Source organism: Oxyura jamaicensis, chromosome 21 (genome assembly GCF_011077185.1).
Source record: "Oxyura jamaicensis isolate SHBP4307 breed ruddy duck chromosome 21, BPBGC_Ojam_1.0, whole genome shotgun sequence".
Taxonomy (NCBI): domain Eukaryota; kingdom Metazoa; phylum Chordata; class Aves; order Anseriformes; family Anatidae; genus Oxyura; species Oxyura jamaicensis.
In genome coordinates, this window is record NC_048913.1 from 1,251,032 (window position 1) to 1,266,488 (window position 15,457).

The 15,457-nt window shown below is 50.0% G+C and overlaps 1 protein-coding gene across 3 annotated transcripts in view; it reads left to right on the forward strand.

The window, feature by feature from the left end:
* MEGF6 (multiple EGF like domains 6) overlaps window positions 1–15,457 on the forward strand; it is a 77,203-nt gene that overhangs the window by 33,089 nt on the left and 28,657 nt on the right. For 2 of the 3 annotated variants that reach the window (XM_035344703.1, XM_035344704.1), the window contains one exon: window positions 12,209–12,331. In XM_035344703.1, the coding sequence (XP_035200594.1) occupies window positions 12,209–12,331 (123 nt within the window). Of the gene's footprint in view, window positions 1–3,280; window positions 3,625–12,208; window positions 12,332–15,457 lie in introns of those variants that run through there. The other variant, XM_035344705.1, reaches the window with a different exon arrangement.

Consider the following 15,457-nt stretch of genomic DNA (forward strand, 5'->3'; position numbering starts at 1 on the left):
CTTTTTTTTTTAGGGGAGACAATGTGAACCCCTCTGCATGTATTCCTGTAATTGTCTGTCTGCAGAGCCCGTGCGTGTCCCTTCGGCCTGGTCTCAGGAGTGTTTCACCCTCCTCCATCACTCTTCTGTGACAGTGGGTGGACCTTCCTCGACATGTTTTACATTATTTTTTCTTATTTTTCACCAAATAAACTCTTTGCAAATACTCTGGATGATAATGCATGCACGAAGAAGAGTGGATGGGATTAGGTCCATGTTTGTACAGATGGGGGAGTTTAGAAAAGACAAAAGGCACTGATTAATGTTTACAGTTTGTAAAATATTCAGCTTTTCTTGATAGAAATCCTGATGGAGCTTGAATAAAGCAGCCGGGACTTCAAAAAGTGAGGTTAAGTATTTCGGCCCCTTTGCTGGCTCCATGTTGGCCACAAGGACTTTGAGAGCAGAGACTGTTAACAGGTCTCTGCTGCTAACCCCGGTGCCATTGCAGAATGCCATATGTAGGAATTTCCCCCTATTTAATTCCCTTTGAAATGGAACAAGGCTCGATGGCTGCTTTGAAATAAGCCACGTCTTAACCGAAAGAGGGAGTTCAGACTGGACGAACAAAAAGCTTCTGACTTTTCCAGTCTGTGCCAATTCCTGCTTCTCTGCCGCAGCTGATCCTGTGGCATCTCCTTTGGTTAAAAGTGATGAGTAGGACGGAAACCTTGCTTGTGGTAGCAGCCAGTCAGCTGGGGGTGGCAAGCCACCCTGGAGCAGGAGCAGCGTCCCCATGGAAGGGCAAAGCAGCTCAAAGACACAACAGGGTCCGGTGAGCACACAGCCAGTGCTCAGCCCTCTCTGGCAGGGATGTGCAAGCACCCGTCTGGAAGTTGTCTTGTGCTGCTTGTCCTCCTGGGCTCCACAATGCCTGTTCGGCTATTTCCTTTTCACTGTAGAATCGATCAGAAGAAACCTGGTTCAGAAGCTGGGTACCTTTGGCTGAAGGTTCAGCCGCTCGTGTTCACCTAAGCTGGCTGAGCTGTGGCCGTGCAGGGATGAGTTAACTTCAGGAACTTCGGGACCTAACGCGCTGTTAAACTAGGAAGTACCACATCTTTGGTTGTAATTTGTTTGGGTTCTTGCGATAATTTATTCATTCTTTTAAGAATTAGTTCTTTTAAGAATTAATTTAAGAATTAAGGCTGAACAGAAGTCTGTGACAGTGAGGGTTTTGTGCAGCTCAGCCGCTGCGTACAGAACCCCTCTTGAAGCCAGGGGTCGGCCAGCTAATGCCACGGGAAGGTGGAATGATTTGCTGCTGATTGGAATGTGTTACCGTACTCAAACTGACTCTTCGTACCTAATCAGCTGAAGTTAATTAGGTGACAAGGAAGCTCGAGCTGGCTCAAACCTGGCCAAGCATAACTTATTACATAAGCAGGGTTCAGTTTATGTTCAAACCTGAAGTGCTTTTGATACATGTGCTGCACCACAGAGCCGTTGGGGAACGTCTGAGCCTCGCATGACTTTATTTTATTTTTTAGCAGTCCAAGGAAATATGAGATTGAACAAGTTTGTCACATAATTTGTTGAGCGCCAGCAGCTATGATAGCATTTCTTTCTGCAGGGCAAGAAGTGTTTGCAGGGAGCTGGGTATGCCCGACCAGGAGGAATTTCCAGGTCACGGAGCCAGTGGAAGGGTCGCGTGGGTTTGTGTTTGCAGAGCCAGGGAGTCACTCGGAGAACTGCGCTCGCTGTGATTCATAGGCATTCCAGGCAAGGATAATTTAATATAGACAATGTTAATAACACTGCTGAATGGAGGAAGTCAGCCTAAAACGTTTTTCATAGCTCTGTGGCAACATTCATTTTTGCATGTCAACACTACTAAAAACGTTTACAGGAAAAGTGTCAACACTGGCCATTGTAATGGCTTAAATGTCACAGTTCCCGAGGAACTGCTCTTTGGCCAGCAAGGAATATTCACGATGTCTGGCAATGTGTTATTTTTAAATGGGCGAAGAATTTAGGAGATCTAAAAGTGTCTTCCTGCGGGATGGCAGCATGCAGCTACCTGTGTCCGTGGGGGCTCCAGCAGACCTGCGGGGGGATGGCAGACAGGCATTTGTGGACGAGGTGGGGTGCTGTCACACTGACGCTTTGCACCGGTGTCGCTTGTGCCAATCGCTTCCAAAAACGTGCAGCATTCTTTGGGAAGGTTGCATTTTTTTTTTTTTTTTCCGCAAAGCAACTGACAGATTTTTGGGTTGGATATTTTTGTTGAATTCAAAATATTAATGAGAAGCATGTGGACTGTTACAGTGGGTCATCCAATGTTACGATGGTCCACGGGATGCTAGGAAGCTGCTCTTGCTTGGATCAATCTGCTAATGGGACTCGTGACTCCAGTCCACCTTTCTTTGGAAACCACTGCAGAAATAGCCTTAAACTGTTATTTTCCTCCTGGATTCAGCTTCTTGCAGTGCTTCAAAATTTTCTGTGGAATGCTATTCATTGCAGCCTAAACCACAAGTTTTAATTTGGAATTTTACTACAGCCAAATAATACTTCTAAAATGTCTCAAAGTGGCAGGCCCCGTTCTTCCCCCCGGCTCAACCCTGCGAGCACATTGTTTCAAAACATTCCAGAAAGCTAAATGAGGCTTTGGAGCTCGCCTCTGGAAAATCCAATAAGCTATTCTTACTTCTTGCTTAATGAAAAAGGTAAAATAAAATGCGAGGTTCCATATTAAAGGAAACGGTAACGTTACGGTTTTCTCTGTACCGTTCACAGTGGCTGTTCCTCATTTAGCTCCGTTCGCTGATGAGGAATTTTTCTTTTAGGAAACACACAGGGCAGTTTTCGCGCTGGGTTGCAGCTTCCCCGGTCGTGGGCTGTTTTGGGGGGGGGGGGGGGGGCGGTGACAGCAGGCGCCCGTCCAACAGCGGGCACCTCGGGGGAAACGTTCCAATTTGCCATAAAGCAGAAATGGGGCAGAGGGTGGCTCGTTATAGGGCCGGGTACCAGTGATTTTGGGGGTGCCAGGTCGGGGCTCGCAGCTCCCTTGCTTTTTCCCGGAGGAGCTGGGTTTGGCCAGCCTACCCGGGGGTGTCCGTCCGTCCTGGCGGCAGCTCCGTGCCCAACCGGGTGGGCGCCCACCTACCCCTCACCCCCCCTCCCGGGGCTGCCGCCGCTGCCTCGCTCCGCGGGGGGGCGCCGGGGCCGGGGGAGGCGCCTGCGGGGCTCGCCCCGTACCTGCGGGGCGGGGGCAGCACCGCGCACCCCGCGCACAGCGCACCCCGGGCGCGCTCGCTTCGGTGCCTTCTCCTTTTTTATTTTTATTTTTTTTTTTTTCCGCCTCCTGCCGCTTGACGCTCTTTCGCCTTTATCTTGCTGCGGGACTGCAGTTCGTGGAAGTTTTTTTTCTCTTTTTTTTTTCCTTCCTCCTGTTTCACTCCTCACAGCTTCTCGCCATGGGGCAGGAGCAGAGGCACGTCTGGATGCTCCTCTGGTGCTTTGGCTTTCTGGGTGGCATCCGCGGTGCTGCCGGCAATCACTACCGCTACCTGTGGAGGAACTGCTACCGCTGCTACCTGGGGCGCGCGGGGTACGGCGTTGCCCCCCCAGAGATGAGGCCGGGTATGTAGTGGGCTCGGGGGGCGTGGGGGCTGCCGGCGGCCAGGTGGGGGTACAGGCTGGCAGCTGCTGAAGGCACAGCCCGGTGACCTCGCCGTACGTCTGACCGTGGTCATGTAGCCGGCTCGGATTTGTAGAGCTGTACTCTGCCTCTGGCAGGTTTATTCTTCTGAAAAGTCATTTCTGGCAGAGAGGGAAAGAAACGAGAGTTTCTTCCCACCAGTTGCTGTACAGCTATGTGGCTTGGTTTAACATGTTGGAAAGACAGCTACTGTGCTGTGTTCGTTTTAAAACAAATGTATGTGCTCTGCTGGGTTATCATGACTCGTTTTTAACTCAGCTCCAAAGGCTGTCCCCCCGGTCCAGGGCAAGAAACGAAACACGGCACTGCTTATCATGAGCAGATCTGGCTTTCTCTCCAAGAGACTGAGTTTTTCTGGGTCATATGAGCACTTTGTGGTGGAGTCTGGTAAAGGACAGAGCTCTGTGTTATCCCGTGTCATTTTCTGCGTGCGGGGAATCCTCTGGCAGAGGGACTGCAGTTGGGAGCTAGGGGCAAGCCGTGGGCTACAGCCAGGGATGCGCTCAGGACAGCCGTGGCTCCCAGCTCACCTCGGCACGCAGCTCCACAGCTACTGGCATCTGTTGGCAGCAGCGTCCCAGCAAAGGCGCCTCAAACCCGCTGCTGTGGCCAGTGCCTGGCCAGCCCGAGCTTCCTTCCACCCAGCAGGTGGAGGGGACGGAGCTGTTCTGCTCCATCTCACCTGCTCCCCTGCGGCTCTCCTGGGGCTGGTAGAGCAGCCTCTTACGTCTCCATCTGGCAGAAACTCACAAGCGTTAGCAGACCATGCAGTGCAGGGTCAGGCGCTGCAATGTCACAACCAGGATGTTTTGTGGAATATTTATGTGTGCTGGCTTCTGTGTGATGGTAGCTGGGGATGTTGAGTGAGGTGCGACTTCTGCAAGCGCACAAACACCTGCCTCTCCATCCTTGTATGTTCAGCTGATTTAGCAGCAGATAACGACTGAGGTTGCCTGAAGATGTAGGAAATAACGGAGAATATGTGAAGGCTGCAGTCCACTGAAGACTTTGGATGCTTGTGAGTTATGGAGCAATCAAGGAATGCATTATCTCATCATGAGATAATCCTAATAAATAAATGCCCCAAGCTGTCGATTATAAAAGTGATATCAGTGTGTGTGCGAGATGTGGTAGACCTTTGGAAGCGGGGTGAGTTACTGTTTTGTTATTCATAGACCAGCTGATTATCTCAAACTCCAACTGCATTTGATGTCTCCATCCAACTACATTAGCTCATACAATTTCTCCAAGACAAGCTTTGTCTGGAGCATAAACTTCCACCTTCACTATCCTGATCCTAATTCTCCTCACCCTACTGATCTGGGCTCCACAGATCTGCAGCTCCATGCACACTTGTGTGTCTATCCCAGCTTTTGTGGATGATGTCTTTCAGTCTGGCAAGGCTGCGGTATTTTTCTCGTGGTCAGGAGGAATGTCATCCAAAGCAGGCAACTGGAAGAGCAAAAAGCCTTGGCCCAGGCCTTTTGGCTGTTCTTTCCAGGGTTAAGTTCTCTGAACCTGGGAAAAAAAAAAACAACATCTACTGCAAAGTGTGTGATCTCTAAGCTCCCTTTTTTTGTTTGTTTGTTTTTAAATCATCTTCAGAAAAAGATGAGTGTCCAGACATTTGCAAGAAAAAAATCTGGCATATAATCTAAATTAGCCTTTCTTCGAAGAAGGTATGTCTAATATCCCTGCACAGTTTACAAAGAAGTAGGGGCAGATTACAAAACAAAACAAACCCAACCCATCCCATCGTCTTCGGTCCCACCTAGCTGAGAACAACAGCAGCACAAAACAAGGAAAAACATCCATCTCTCTTTCCCTCTCTGAAAAGTGGATTTTTGGCATGTTGCAGCACGAAACACCTCTCCTCTGAATGGTGTGTCTGACAAAGCCAGCAGGTGGAGGGGAGAGGACTGCCGCAGGTAAATGTCTTGGTTGCCTGCCCCAGCAGGGCGAGCCTTTCCCTGCCAGCCGCGGACACACACCCTGCAGACCACGGGGCTTTTTGGCTTCCTACCTCCCAGGACCACTGTCTTCAGCCAGCACTAAGCCCAGCTGCCCTCCAAGGCATGGAGCCCCAGCACAGGGCAGGTCGTCACTGAGCGGAGCTGGTGGCTCTGCGTGCAGCCAAGTCCTCGGGGGCATGTGTCGAGGCCTCTGACAGGTTGCATTGGACATTTTGGTCGTGTGATTTTTGAAGCAGCAGGCGCTGGTTTACCTGGACAGCAGCCGCATTTGCCAGTCCTGGCAGTGTGTGCCTGTACACAGACGTGGTTTTACAGTCAGACGGCTGCAAAAGCAAAGCAAGCACAAGGAGCTGCCGTGGCTGCATTGCATTGTACGTTGTTGGACTAACGGCGAACAGAGAGGTGTTTCGTGTAACAGTGGTGTGCATACCACTGGGGGCTTGAGTGCTTTCAAATCCATTCTGTGTACAAACAGTGCTCTGTTTGCTTCTTGTGTTCGTGTTGGGTGACTAATTGCGGTGCTGTGGATTATGTCCTCATGCAGTTAACCTTTAAAGGAGAGACCGTTGTTCTCTGCCAGGGACTTGCATTAAATTGTCACAGTGGAGCAGACCTGGAACCTGGATGTTTTCTCCATGACCCTCTAATGTATGTCAGGAAGCAGCATATGGCACAGCTGGGTGCTTCTGTTTGGCTGCAGGGTTTCCATCAGCTGCGGGCTCCTTACAGGCACCCTGTGCGTTCCACAGCCAGGCAGTTGCCAGCTCTGTGTTGGCCACCGCACTCGTAGCTTCACGCACAGCGTGGCACCTGCACCGACGTGCCTGTGCGCAGGTTGGTTTCTATTCAAAATGCCATCCTACATGGAGAAGTGGAATGAAGTAAAGCTGCGAGGGAAGATTTGAGAGGATGAGTGAAGCAGCAAGTCGAGAGGCGGCTGCCTGCTTGTCGTTACGTGCACCTCCGCTGCGCTCCGAGCACCGCGCGGTTATCGGCGCCATCGGGAGAGTGAAACAAAGGCAAGGCTCACCAGCGGGAGTGGGGCGACGCTCCCAGCTGCGGCGCCTACAGGCAAAGAAAGGTGAGCTGAGGACAAAGCCAGCAGCTGAGGCAAAATACCTCCTGGTCCTGTTTCCACATCCTCAGATGATTGGGAATGCTGAATCGGGCTGTTATCAGTGCATCTGCTCCCGAAGCGCCCTTGGAAACTTGCTGCTGCTGGGGATGGCAGAGGTGTGTGCAGAGAGAGCCACGAGCTCCTCCTGCCTGCCTAGGCGAGGCTGCTGTGGAAGGGAAGCAAGCCTGGTGTAATGCCCTGGAGCTGTGCGAGCCCTGAGGGCTTTCCCAAGGCTGCCTTACAACAAGACGCCAGCTGAGGCTGTGGGGGCATTTTGGCCATCCAAAGTGGATGAAGAAACGGGGGCTGTGGTTTCTGCAGGTTATTCATGGTGACTGTACAATACAAGTTAGTGCTGGATTCATGTAGTACAAGGAAGAGGTGAAGGAGTGCAGGTTTTTTTGCTCTGACACATCCTGGCATGGGGCTGTGCTCCCAGACCCTTGGCCATGCCGCACTGCGGGGCACTCCAGCACCCTGCTTGGGTCATCTCCTTCCCGCCTCACTGTTCCCTAAAACTGCTGAAATAGCTTTACCGAACTGGTACTGAAAAGATAAAGGAACTGAATCCCACACATGTTCATCCCGATGGATTTTAATTAACCTTTTCCCTGCAGCCTTGCTCAGTAATCCAGGCTAATTGCCACAGGGGTTAGAGCCTGGTTAGCCAGATTGAGCGAACCCTCACAGCCTATCTGCTGTCTGTGCTTACAGCTGGGATTCCTCTCCTCCTCCTCAGCCTCTCAGAGGAGATAAACTGTGGCTGCACAAAACATTCAGTAATTTGCAGGGCTGCTGTTGCCACTTTCCTTCCTCTGACGGAGTTCTTGTTTGAGATAAATCTCAGTATTTCTTCACGAAGGGCCCGTGCGTGGTCAGAGCGCACGTCATCACAGCCTCCTCCTCACATGCTCTGCTTGTTTTGGTCTTGCATTTTTTTTGATCTTGCATTTTTTTCTTCTTGCCTGCCCTCAGTTAGACTGCGGCATGACCCTTGTTGGCCAGTGTGGCTGCTGCTTGAGGTGGGAAGGATCATTTTTGGTAGGAGAGGGTGGCGAGAGCATCCGTTGCTGCTCTAGAGAGCCTCGTTCCTGTGCGGATGACAGTGTGAGCTCCTGTTTCTTACCCCATGTGCCAAGCCCCGCTCCAGCTTCTCGCTGAGTTTGGTTTTTGGGTCTGCCTCGGTGGATTTTGGCAGTGCTCAGTGCCCGTGTGGAGGAGAAGCCTGGGTGCTTCTCATTTTCCTTCCTTGGCACGCTAATTTCAACCAGATTTTGTCAGCTCTCCAATAGGAAAATCACCTCGGCATGTCACAGACCGCATCATGCGGAGCCTCGTGTTTCTTTGCCAGTCCTCGCTGCCAGGACGTGCTCCGAGGCAGCGCTCGGTGGCTCGCTGCAGCTCCCCCAGCTCCTCCCGCTGCGCCCTCCTACCTGCACGCGTCTGGTTCAGCAAAGCACGCCGTGGTGCTGATCCTAAAGACCCAAGCCTGATATTTAGGGGATAGCATCGCTGCCCTCCTGACAGGGGTGTGAGGGGCTGGAGGTTTCTGGCCTCATGACCACATGGTATACCTCCAAAAATCTTGGAGCAGGAGATGAGACTCCAGCAGGGAAAGTGAGACGTGCCTGGTTATGCGAGGTGGTGGTGCTGCTGCCATGGGACGGAGGCAGAGTGAGGGCAGGGCTGGGGCGAGGGGCAGGGGCAGCGTGGGCATGGTGCCGTGTGAGCACAGGGTGTGAAAAGCTCAAGAGGAGAGCAGACGTTCAGAGAGGAGACGTCTAATTGCTGAGCACGAGTAATGGGGTGAAAGTAAGAAGTGTATTCAACACATCAGTAACTTGTTCTGACAGTAAAACTCCGTGGTTTCAGATTAAGTTGAAGGGCAGTGGTAGAACAATCCTTTAAATTCAGTCCTTTAAATAATTTTATTACTCCATATAAAAACTTCTCTACCCCCAGTTTTCCTGTTCTTGAGTAAATTTAGAACAGAAAATGTTGGTCCCCAACAAAATGAGTGCTTAATATTTCCTGCAGAATAGAAATGGCAGCGTTGCTTTTACTCAAGATATGCTTTTGTGATTTCTGGGAATAATAATAGTTCATAATAACTCGCAATAACTGTTTATGTCTACCCATTCTTCAAACAGTCTGTTTCCTCAGGTTTCTTCTGTTTCCCTTGTCCTCCTTTTCTGTTCGGGGCTTCGTAGGTGCACTAAGCAGTGCGGAGCCTTCACTTGAAACATGTTCAGAGGAGAAAACCGGCTGTGTTGTTCCTGCGTAGCTCCCAAACACGCAGTCAAGCAGCCACCACCTTTCCCTCCTGGCCTCCCATTCCCTCCCTAGCCCGGTACATTTGCTGCTAGCTTAATTTCGTTTGGCAAATAACCTAATGGTAATTAAGGTAAAATTTTAGCAATAGTTCCAGTTGAGGTTGCGATTCTCCTTTTCCCGTGGTTTTGGATGCCCCGGGTGTCCCCAGAGCTGCTGCCCGCGGGGAGGAAGGAGCGAGGAGCCCCGAAACGCAGCCGCGGGGCCGGGGCGAGGTCTGAGCAGGTTTTGCACCTCTTGCCTGCAAAGACACAGCTAGAGGCAACGCCCTGCCGTGATTCACTGGGGAAATGTTTCTTTATCTCATTAGTAACTCTCATTGACAAATATGTGCTCGTCCTTTGCTCAGCACGGAGATGTACGACTGCTCTTGCTCAACCTGCCGCGCTGTGCCAGAGGCGGCCGTGCCTGCTGTGTGCACAGGTTGGCCGTCCGTCTGTCCGTCCAGGAGCTCTGGGGCACTGCAGGAACCAGCATCCCTCACCCGCTTTAATTCCTGCACCCGGGACACTTACCAGCCGTGCACACAGAAACCCTGCTCCTGTGCTAATGGTGTTAACCTCTTCATCACGTACTGCTCGAAAAGCTCCGGGGAGCTCAGTGCGAGCGGGGAGGCTCTGACGGGTAAAGAGGTGGGTTTGGTAGGGGTGAGTGGTACCACAGCAGGCAGAACCGAGTGTGCAAAGGGCAGCCAGGTGCTGCCAGGGCTGGGAGCTTCGCACTTGCAGGATGACTGAAAGGACTGAAAGAGTGGGTTTTGACTATGGCAATTCAAACCAAAATCCTCTTTGGCAGCACAGCCTCAAAGTGCTGCATCCTCAAGCAAGAGTCTCAGTTCTGGTTTAGCTTCAGTAATGGCCTTTTGTGTTGTTTAAAGTGCCCTAAATAAACTCAAGCAATACATACCCTTACCCTGAATGTCCACTGTGAGTTGCAGACCTGTGAGTTGCTAGTTTCATTCCTTTTGTCAGTTGTCATCCCAGTCCCTTTACTTCGTTTCTGAACTCTGCTTTCTATGAAATTTGTTTAGAAATGTCACCGGTGGACCAAAGAGGCTGGATTGAAAGAGCTTTTTGCTTGATACTTAGCAGCCTCCGGAGATTCCTCTGTGCAGAAAGCGCACAGAAATGTTAACAGACCCAAAGCTACACAAGTTTTCTCTCCATGAAAAAAGGAATCAGTGTCTGGCTTTTCTGCTGCTCTTGTGAATGTGATCTGGTTCCTCCATCTGTCTGGAGATCTTTGATCCCCTCTGGTTTGAGAAGCAGTGCACATGTATATGTGTACACACGCACGCCCAAATGGCAGGAATTAAGGAGCTGCACGGCTACAACCACATACATCGCTATTATTTCTAATTATAGCCATATGGAGGAATCTTACATCTCAGGAACTTGAGATTGCCTCTGACAAGCTTTTGATATGCATCTTAGCACTGTGCAGCTTGGAGCTCCACAGATTTTTAAATTTCGGCTCTGGAAATTATTCCTGGTATTTAAGGGCAATTTAAGGTCTGTGAAACAGCAATTAATATCTCTTTCTCTAAGAAGCTGCTGTCCACCTCCTTGGTTTTGGAGCTGTGGTAATAAAATATAATAGGATTTTTTTTTTTTTTTTTTTTATCAAGAACTTGGGGGCTTGTTCCCATTTCAACTCTTGAAAGATTGCTCAGCATTTGGCAGAAGGTTTTTCTGGCACAGAGACTGTCTTTTGTTCAAGGGCATATAGTTTTAACAATAGAAATAGACATGCAAAGTTTTATTGGCCAAGTGGATTTCTTGTAGGAGCCGTGCCTCGGTTTTCTGGTCACGGAGTTGTGCAGAGCTGAGGAGGGGGGTGAGGAGCTGTGGTTGGGATTCTCACCTTTGCAATCTAATGCAAATGATTTGTGGTCAAACTGGACTTCGTGTTCTTGAGTATCATATAATCATGAACAAATCCTTGCTAATCGTAGACTTGACGCAGGTATTAACTTACTTTCTCGTCTCTAAAGCCGCAGAGCCATACAGAGCGTAGCTCCTCGCCACACAGCCCAGGTTCTGCTGCGTTTCAGCAGCAGGCATGTATGAGAGTTCCAGGCATATATGGCGTGAAATGCATTAAACGCTTTGGGAAGTTCTGAGATGAGAAACATGATAGTAAAACACGTAAGTTCAGTCTTTCATCCTGAAACATGTCAACTCATTTCACGTGTCGTGTAAACACCATCTCTTCAGTTCTCCATTCAGCCATGAAAACTATGAAGGAGGAAAGGGAGCATTAATGCAGAACATACAGACATTGCATTTCACCCTGTTAACCGTTTATGCTTTCAGAATTACATGTATAACCCCGCATACCAGTTTCTTGTCTGTGACTGTATGAGTGCAGCTGGCAAATTTGCTGCCTACATGCTTGATGTCGGGTGTCAGGCAGGAATTGCCTGGGTGAACTTCAGCGCTGCTGGGGGAGGCAGGATGCTCTCACCTTCAGCACGCTGCTGAGCTCTGGAGAAGGCAGTTTTTATGTTGGGAGAGGATGAGATTGACTCAGCGGAATCCCCATATCTGCTGCTGAGGCACCGGGCTGTTAAACTTTGCTACTTCGTGTTGTCGCCTCTTGCTTCAGCCCTTAACGTTAGGTGTTTGCTCCCACCACTAATGGCAGTATTTAAGTAACAAATAGACTTAGCCCAGCCTATCTTCAACAGAGGAAGAGCAAGGACATGAAAATATTAATAAATTCATAGTCCTAGAGGGAATGCCTCTTGGAAAGCGTTGCAGCAGTTGGCTCTGTCAGTCTCTACCCTGGTGAAGGGGTGATGTGCCTCCATCTGGGAATTAGGACTGCTGCAAGTTGAGCAAGAGGAAGGATGGTTTAGGCTGATTGACAAATAAGATGCATTTTTTTCTGATTGCATGCTTGTCCTTGAAATTTCTTAAATAGCTTGGCTGATTAAACATGATTGAAATCACAGTCTTGTTTCTTTTGCATTCATTCCTCAAATCTGAAGTCTCTCAACAGAGGACAAATAATTCTGCCTTCAGATAATGTCATGCCCATTTCTGATTTTTTTTTTTTTTCCTTTTCCCTTTTCTTCTGCAGATGTTGATGAGTGCCAGGTTCACAATGGGGGCTGCCAGCACAGATGTGTGAATACTCTTGGATCTTATTACTGTGAGTGCAAGCCAGGCTTTCGCCTGCACACAGATGGCAGGACCTGCATTGGTAAGCCAAAGTTTTTTCAGCTTCTTGGAGATGTCTAATTCTTTGTATCTCTCTTCATACCTGTAAATTTTTGGTAAATGGTTTATGTTGGCTTATGTGCTTGCATCCATCGTCTGAGCAGGAAATTTGATACGACAGTGATGGGTTACTGGTTCCTTTATTTCTCAGGATCCCAGTAGTTTTCCTTGATATGTCTCTCTGGCTGGGTTCATAATGTTTCCTGTTCCTCAGAACGGCCACGTGCAATTTAGGTTTCCTGCAGTTCCTTAGTCTATTCTGGTTCAAGAGAAATAACTCACAGTGCTTTGGTGCTTCTGCTTTTAGTACAGGGTGCATCAGATACGGTATTTCAAAACTCATCCATAAAATAGATGCTCTTAAAGGCAAAGGTCCGAGTCAGTCTTCACTGTTACCTCTCAGCCAGCTTGCCTTGTCAGCATGGCAGGCACTGGGTGCAGCAAACAGCTAAAAACAAGCATGGCCACATGTGGAACTGTGGCCACAAAAATACCCAAGCCCGCTCCCCTGAGGTGTGAGTCAGCAGCCCGCATGGACAGTGCGTGTCTGGGCCTTGTAACTTGGATGCCAGGTCAGGCCTGTGGCTGATTTCTGGGCTGATTTCTTGAAATACTGTTGCCTTCTTGCCCCAGAGCAGTGTTTCAGAGAGGCTGGGGTGGAGCTTGGAGTCTGCCTTCCAGCATCTGCTGTTTTTATTAAACCACTTCTCTCTTACCGTTTTATTTGACACATTCTTCCATTTTTTGAGGGATATATTCATACAAGTGGAAAGAATTCCTGGGTGATGATATTTCAAAGACCATTTGTTGGATTTTCTCAGAATGCAGTCACGTTGTGAAGCTTGCTGAAAACAACCACGAGGATGTGTGCTCCAGTTGGGAATGGTGATGTGAGCAGAAAAAAACATCTAGGGAAGGCACCACCACGTCCAGGACAGCAAGGACATGACTCTGTCAGCATCTGCACTCACTCTGTGGCCACACTTGACAGTGTCAGGGCGATGGACACTGGGTGCTGTGCATGTCAGTGGAAGAACCCAAAAGAAAAGGGTTGCAAATAATAATAAAAGCCAGTTATTCCCAGGGCTCTAGCACTGAACACATGAGCTTGTGTTCATGGCTGTGTGTTGCAACTGTTTGCGTGTAAGCGTGTGGTCTGTCATCTAAAAATGGCCTTTATAGCGTGTAGTTCTCCTGGTGGCATACAGGGATCCTGTCACCTCTGCCTCCCTGAATAACACACGAGACAAACTGGAAAAAAAATTGCTGACCAGTGGAAGGCTTTGCTTATCCCAGCAGGCTCAGCCCCAGAAGGTGAAACGATTTCCAAAGAAAGTGTAAAAGGGAACACTGCAGGGAGGAGTCTCGTGTTTAAAATAAATGTCTGTTCTTTGTGCTTTGGGTTTACCTGCTCACGTGGCTGTGATGCCAGAGCCTGCCCGCTGTGGTCTGGGTGTCAGGGCATCCCCACGCCGTGTTGCTATCTCTGAGCGCTGCAAACCTGCTTTGCATTAAACTTCTGAGCCAGCATTTGCCATAACGCGCACAGCGTGCTCGGCGCTGGAATGCACCCTCCAGAATTACGGGGTCTCTCTTGGTGAAACCCGATCTGCTCCGGGAGCACCAGGGGCAGGACCCAGGGAGCGCTGCTGGCAGGATCCGTGCCCCGTGCCCCGCGCTGCAGGGGGTGCGGAGCGGGTGCCAGCTCCAGCTGCACCGCTGCCCACCGCGGCTTCTAAAACAACAGAGCAGCCCCCACAGTCTGGCCTCCTTGCCTCGGGACTGGTGGCTTTTGTTCTTTGCGCTTTTGTGACAGAAATATACATGTATGTGTGCGCAGATATATATATCCTGCTGTCAGTATGGCCATTAAGGCAGTTGTGCTGAGGGATGGAAGTAAACATCTTTTTCTTATAAAAACTCAGAAAAGAGCACACGATTTGCACTTGCTCCTCTGCCAAATACTCGGCATAGTGCTGGAGTGCCCGCGACGCCCCGTAGCTGTAAGGCTGGCTCCATCCCTGCTGCCGGTGGGCAGGTTTCTGCTGCCGGGCTGGGCTGTGTGCTGCAGACAGTGGTGGTCTCACGCCAGTGCTGCAGCTGGCCGGGGGCTGTTTTACACCACCCTGACCCCTTCCTTGGGTTGCGGCTGAGCGCAGCTCGGGAGCTGCACTAGGGTCGGTCACTGCGTGGCTCTGCAGTCTGATAAAAGATGTATTTTGCTTCAGGCTGAGATTGCCTTGAATTTGCAGGCAAGAATCGGTGCAGCCAAAAACTGCAATTTAAGTATTTCCACTAAATAAAATTAAACAGATGGGAATAAGAGCACCAGTGAGCCTCCCCGCTCCATCCCCTCACTCTCCTGAGCTGCTGCATCCCACGGGCAGTGCAGGAGAAGATTTTGCAGAGAGCATTTTGGTGGTACACAGGGACCACTGCTGCGAGTTTTCTGGTTAAAGTCTATAAATCCACGGCTGTAATTCTTTAAATGCTTTCCGATCACCATGCAAGTCACAAAGCTGTGGTTAACTCACAGCACTGCCCAATGCCATTCAGCTCCCGCAGAGCTGAGGATCTCGGCTCGTGGTGCAGGTCACAAGCCCTCTTCCATTAACCCCAGCATGCAAGGGAAGCGCCAAGCCTCTTTTATTCCTACAGAGGTCAAAGAGTTGAAAACCAGGTAAAAATCTTTTGCTGCTTTCTCTTGATGGCTTTGCACCCTTGGTAGATGGTCACACCTGTGTGCTCAGTGTTGCTGGAGGTTACAGCCAGGCACAATGCAGGGATAAATCAGCACAAAAATTCAGAAGTTGCTTAGGCACCTTTAAAAGCAATTTACTGTGAAGTGTACTGCGGTTCTGTATAAATAGCTGCTTGGCTCAGAAAGCCTCACAGTGATTCCTGTGGTGCAGGAGGAGAACAAAGGCTTGCAGCCACGGCCAGGATGGAGCCAGGGTATCGGGAGCTGAGCAGGGGCTGTGACCCTGCTGTGCTGCTCTTGGGGTCCGGCTGCCCCTGGAACCGTGCGGGTCACTGTGTGCCTTTGGGTGCTGCAGACAGCTTACAGCCCCTCCGTGCGTCCTGCTCCCCGTCTCGTGGGGACTCCAGC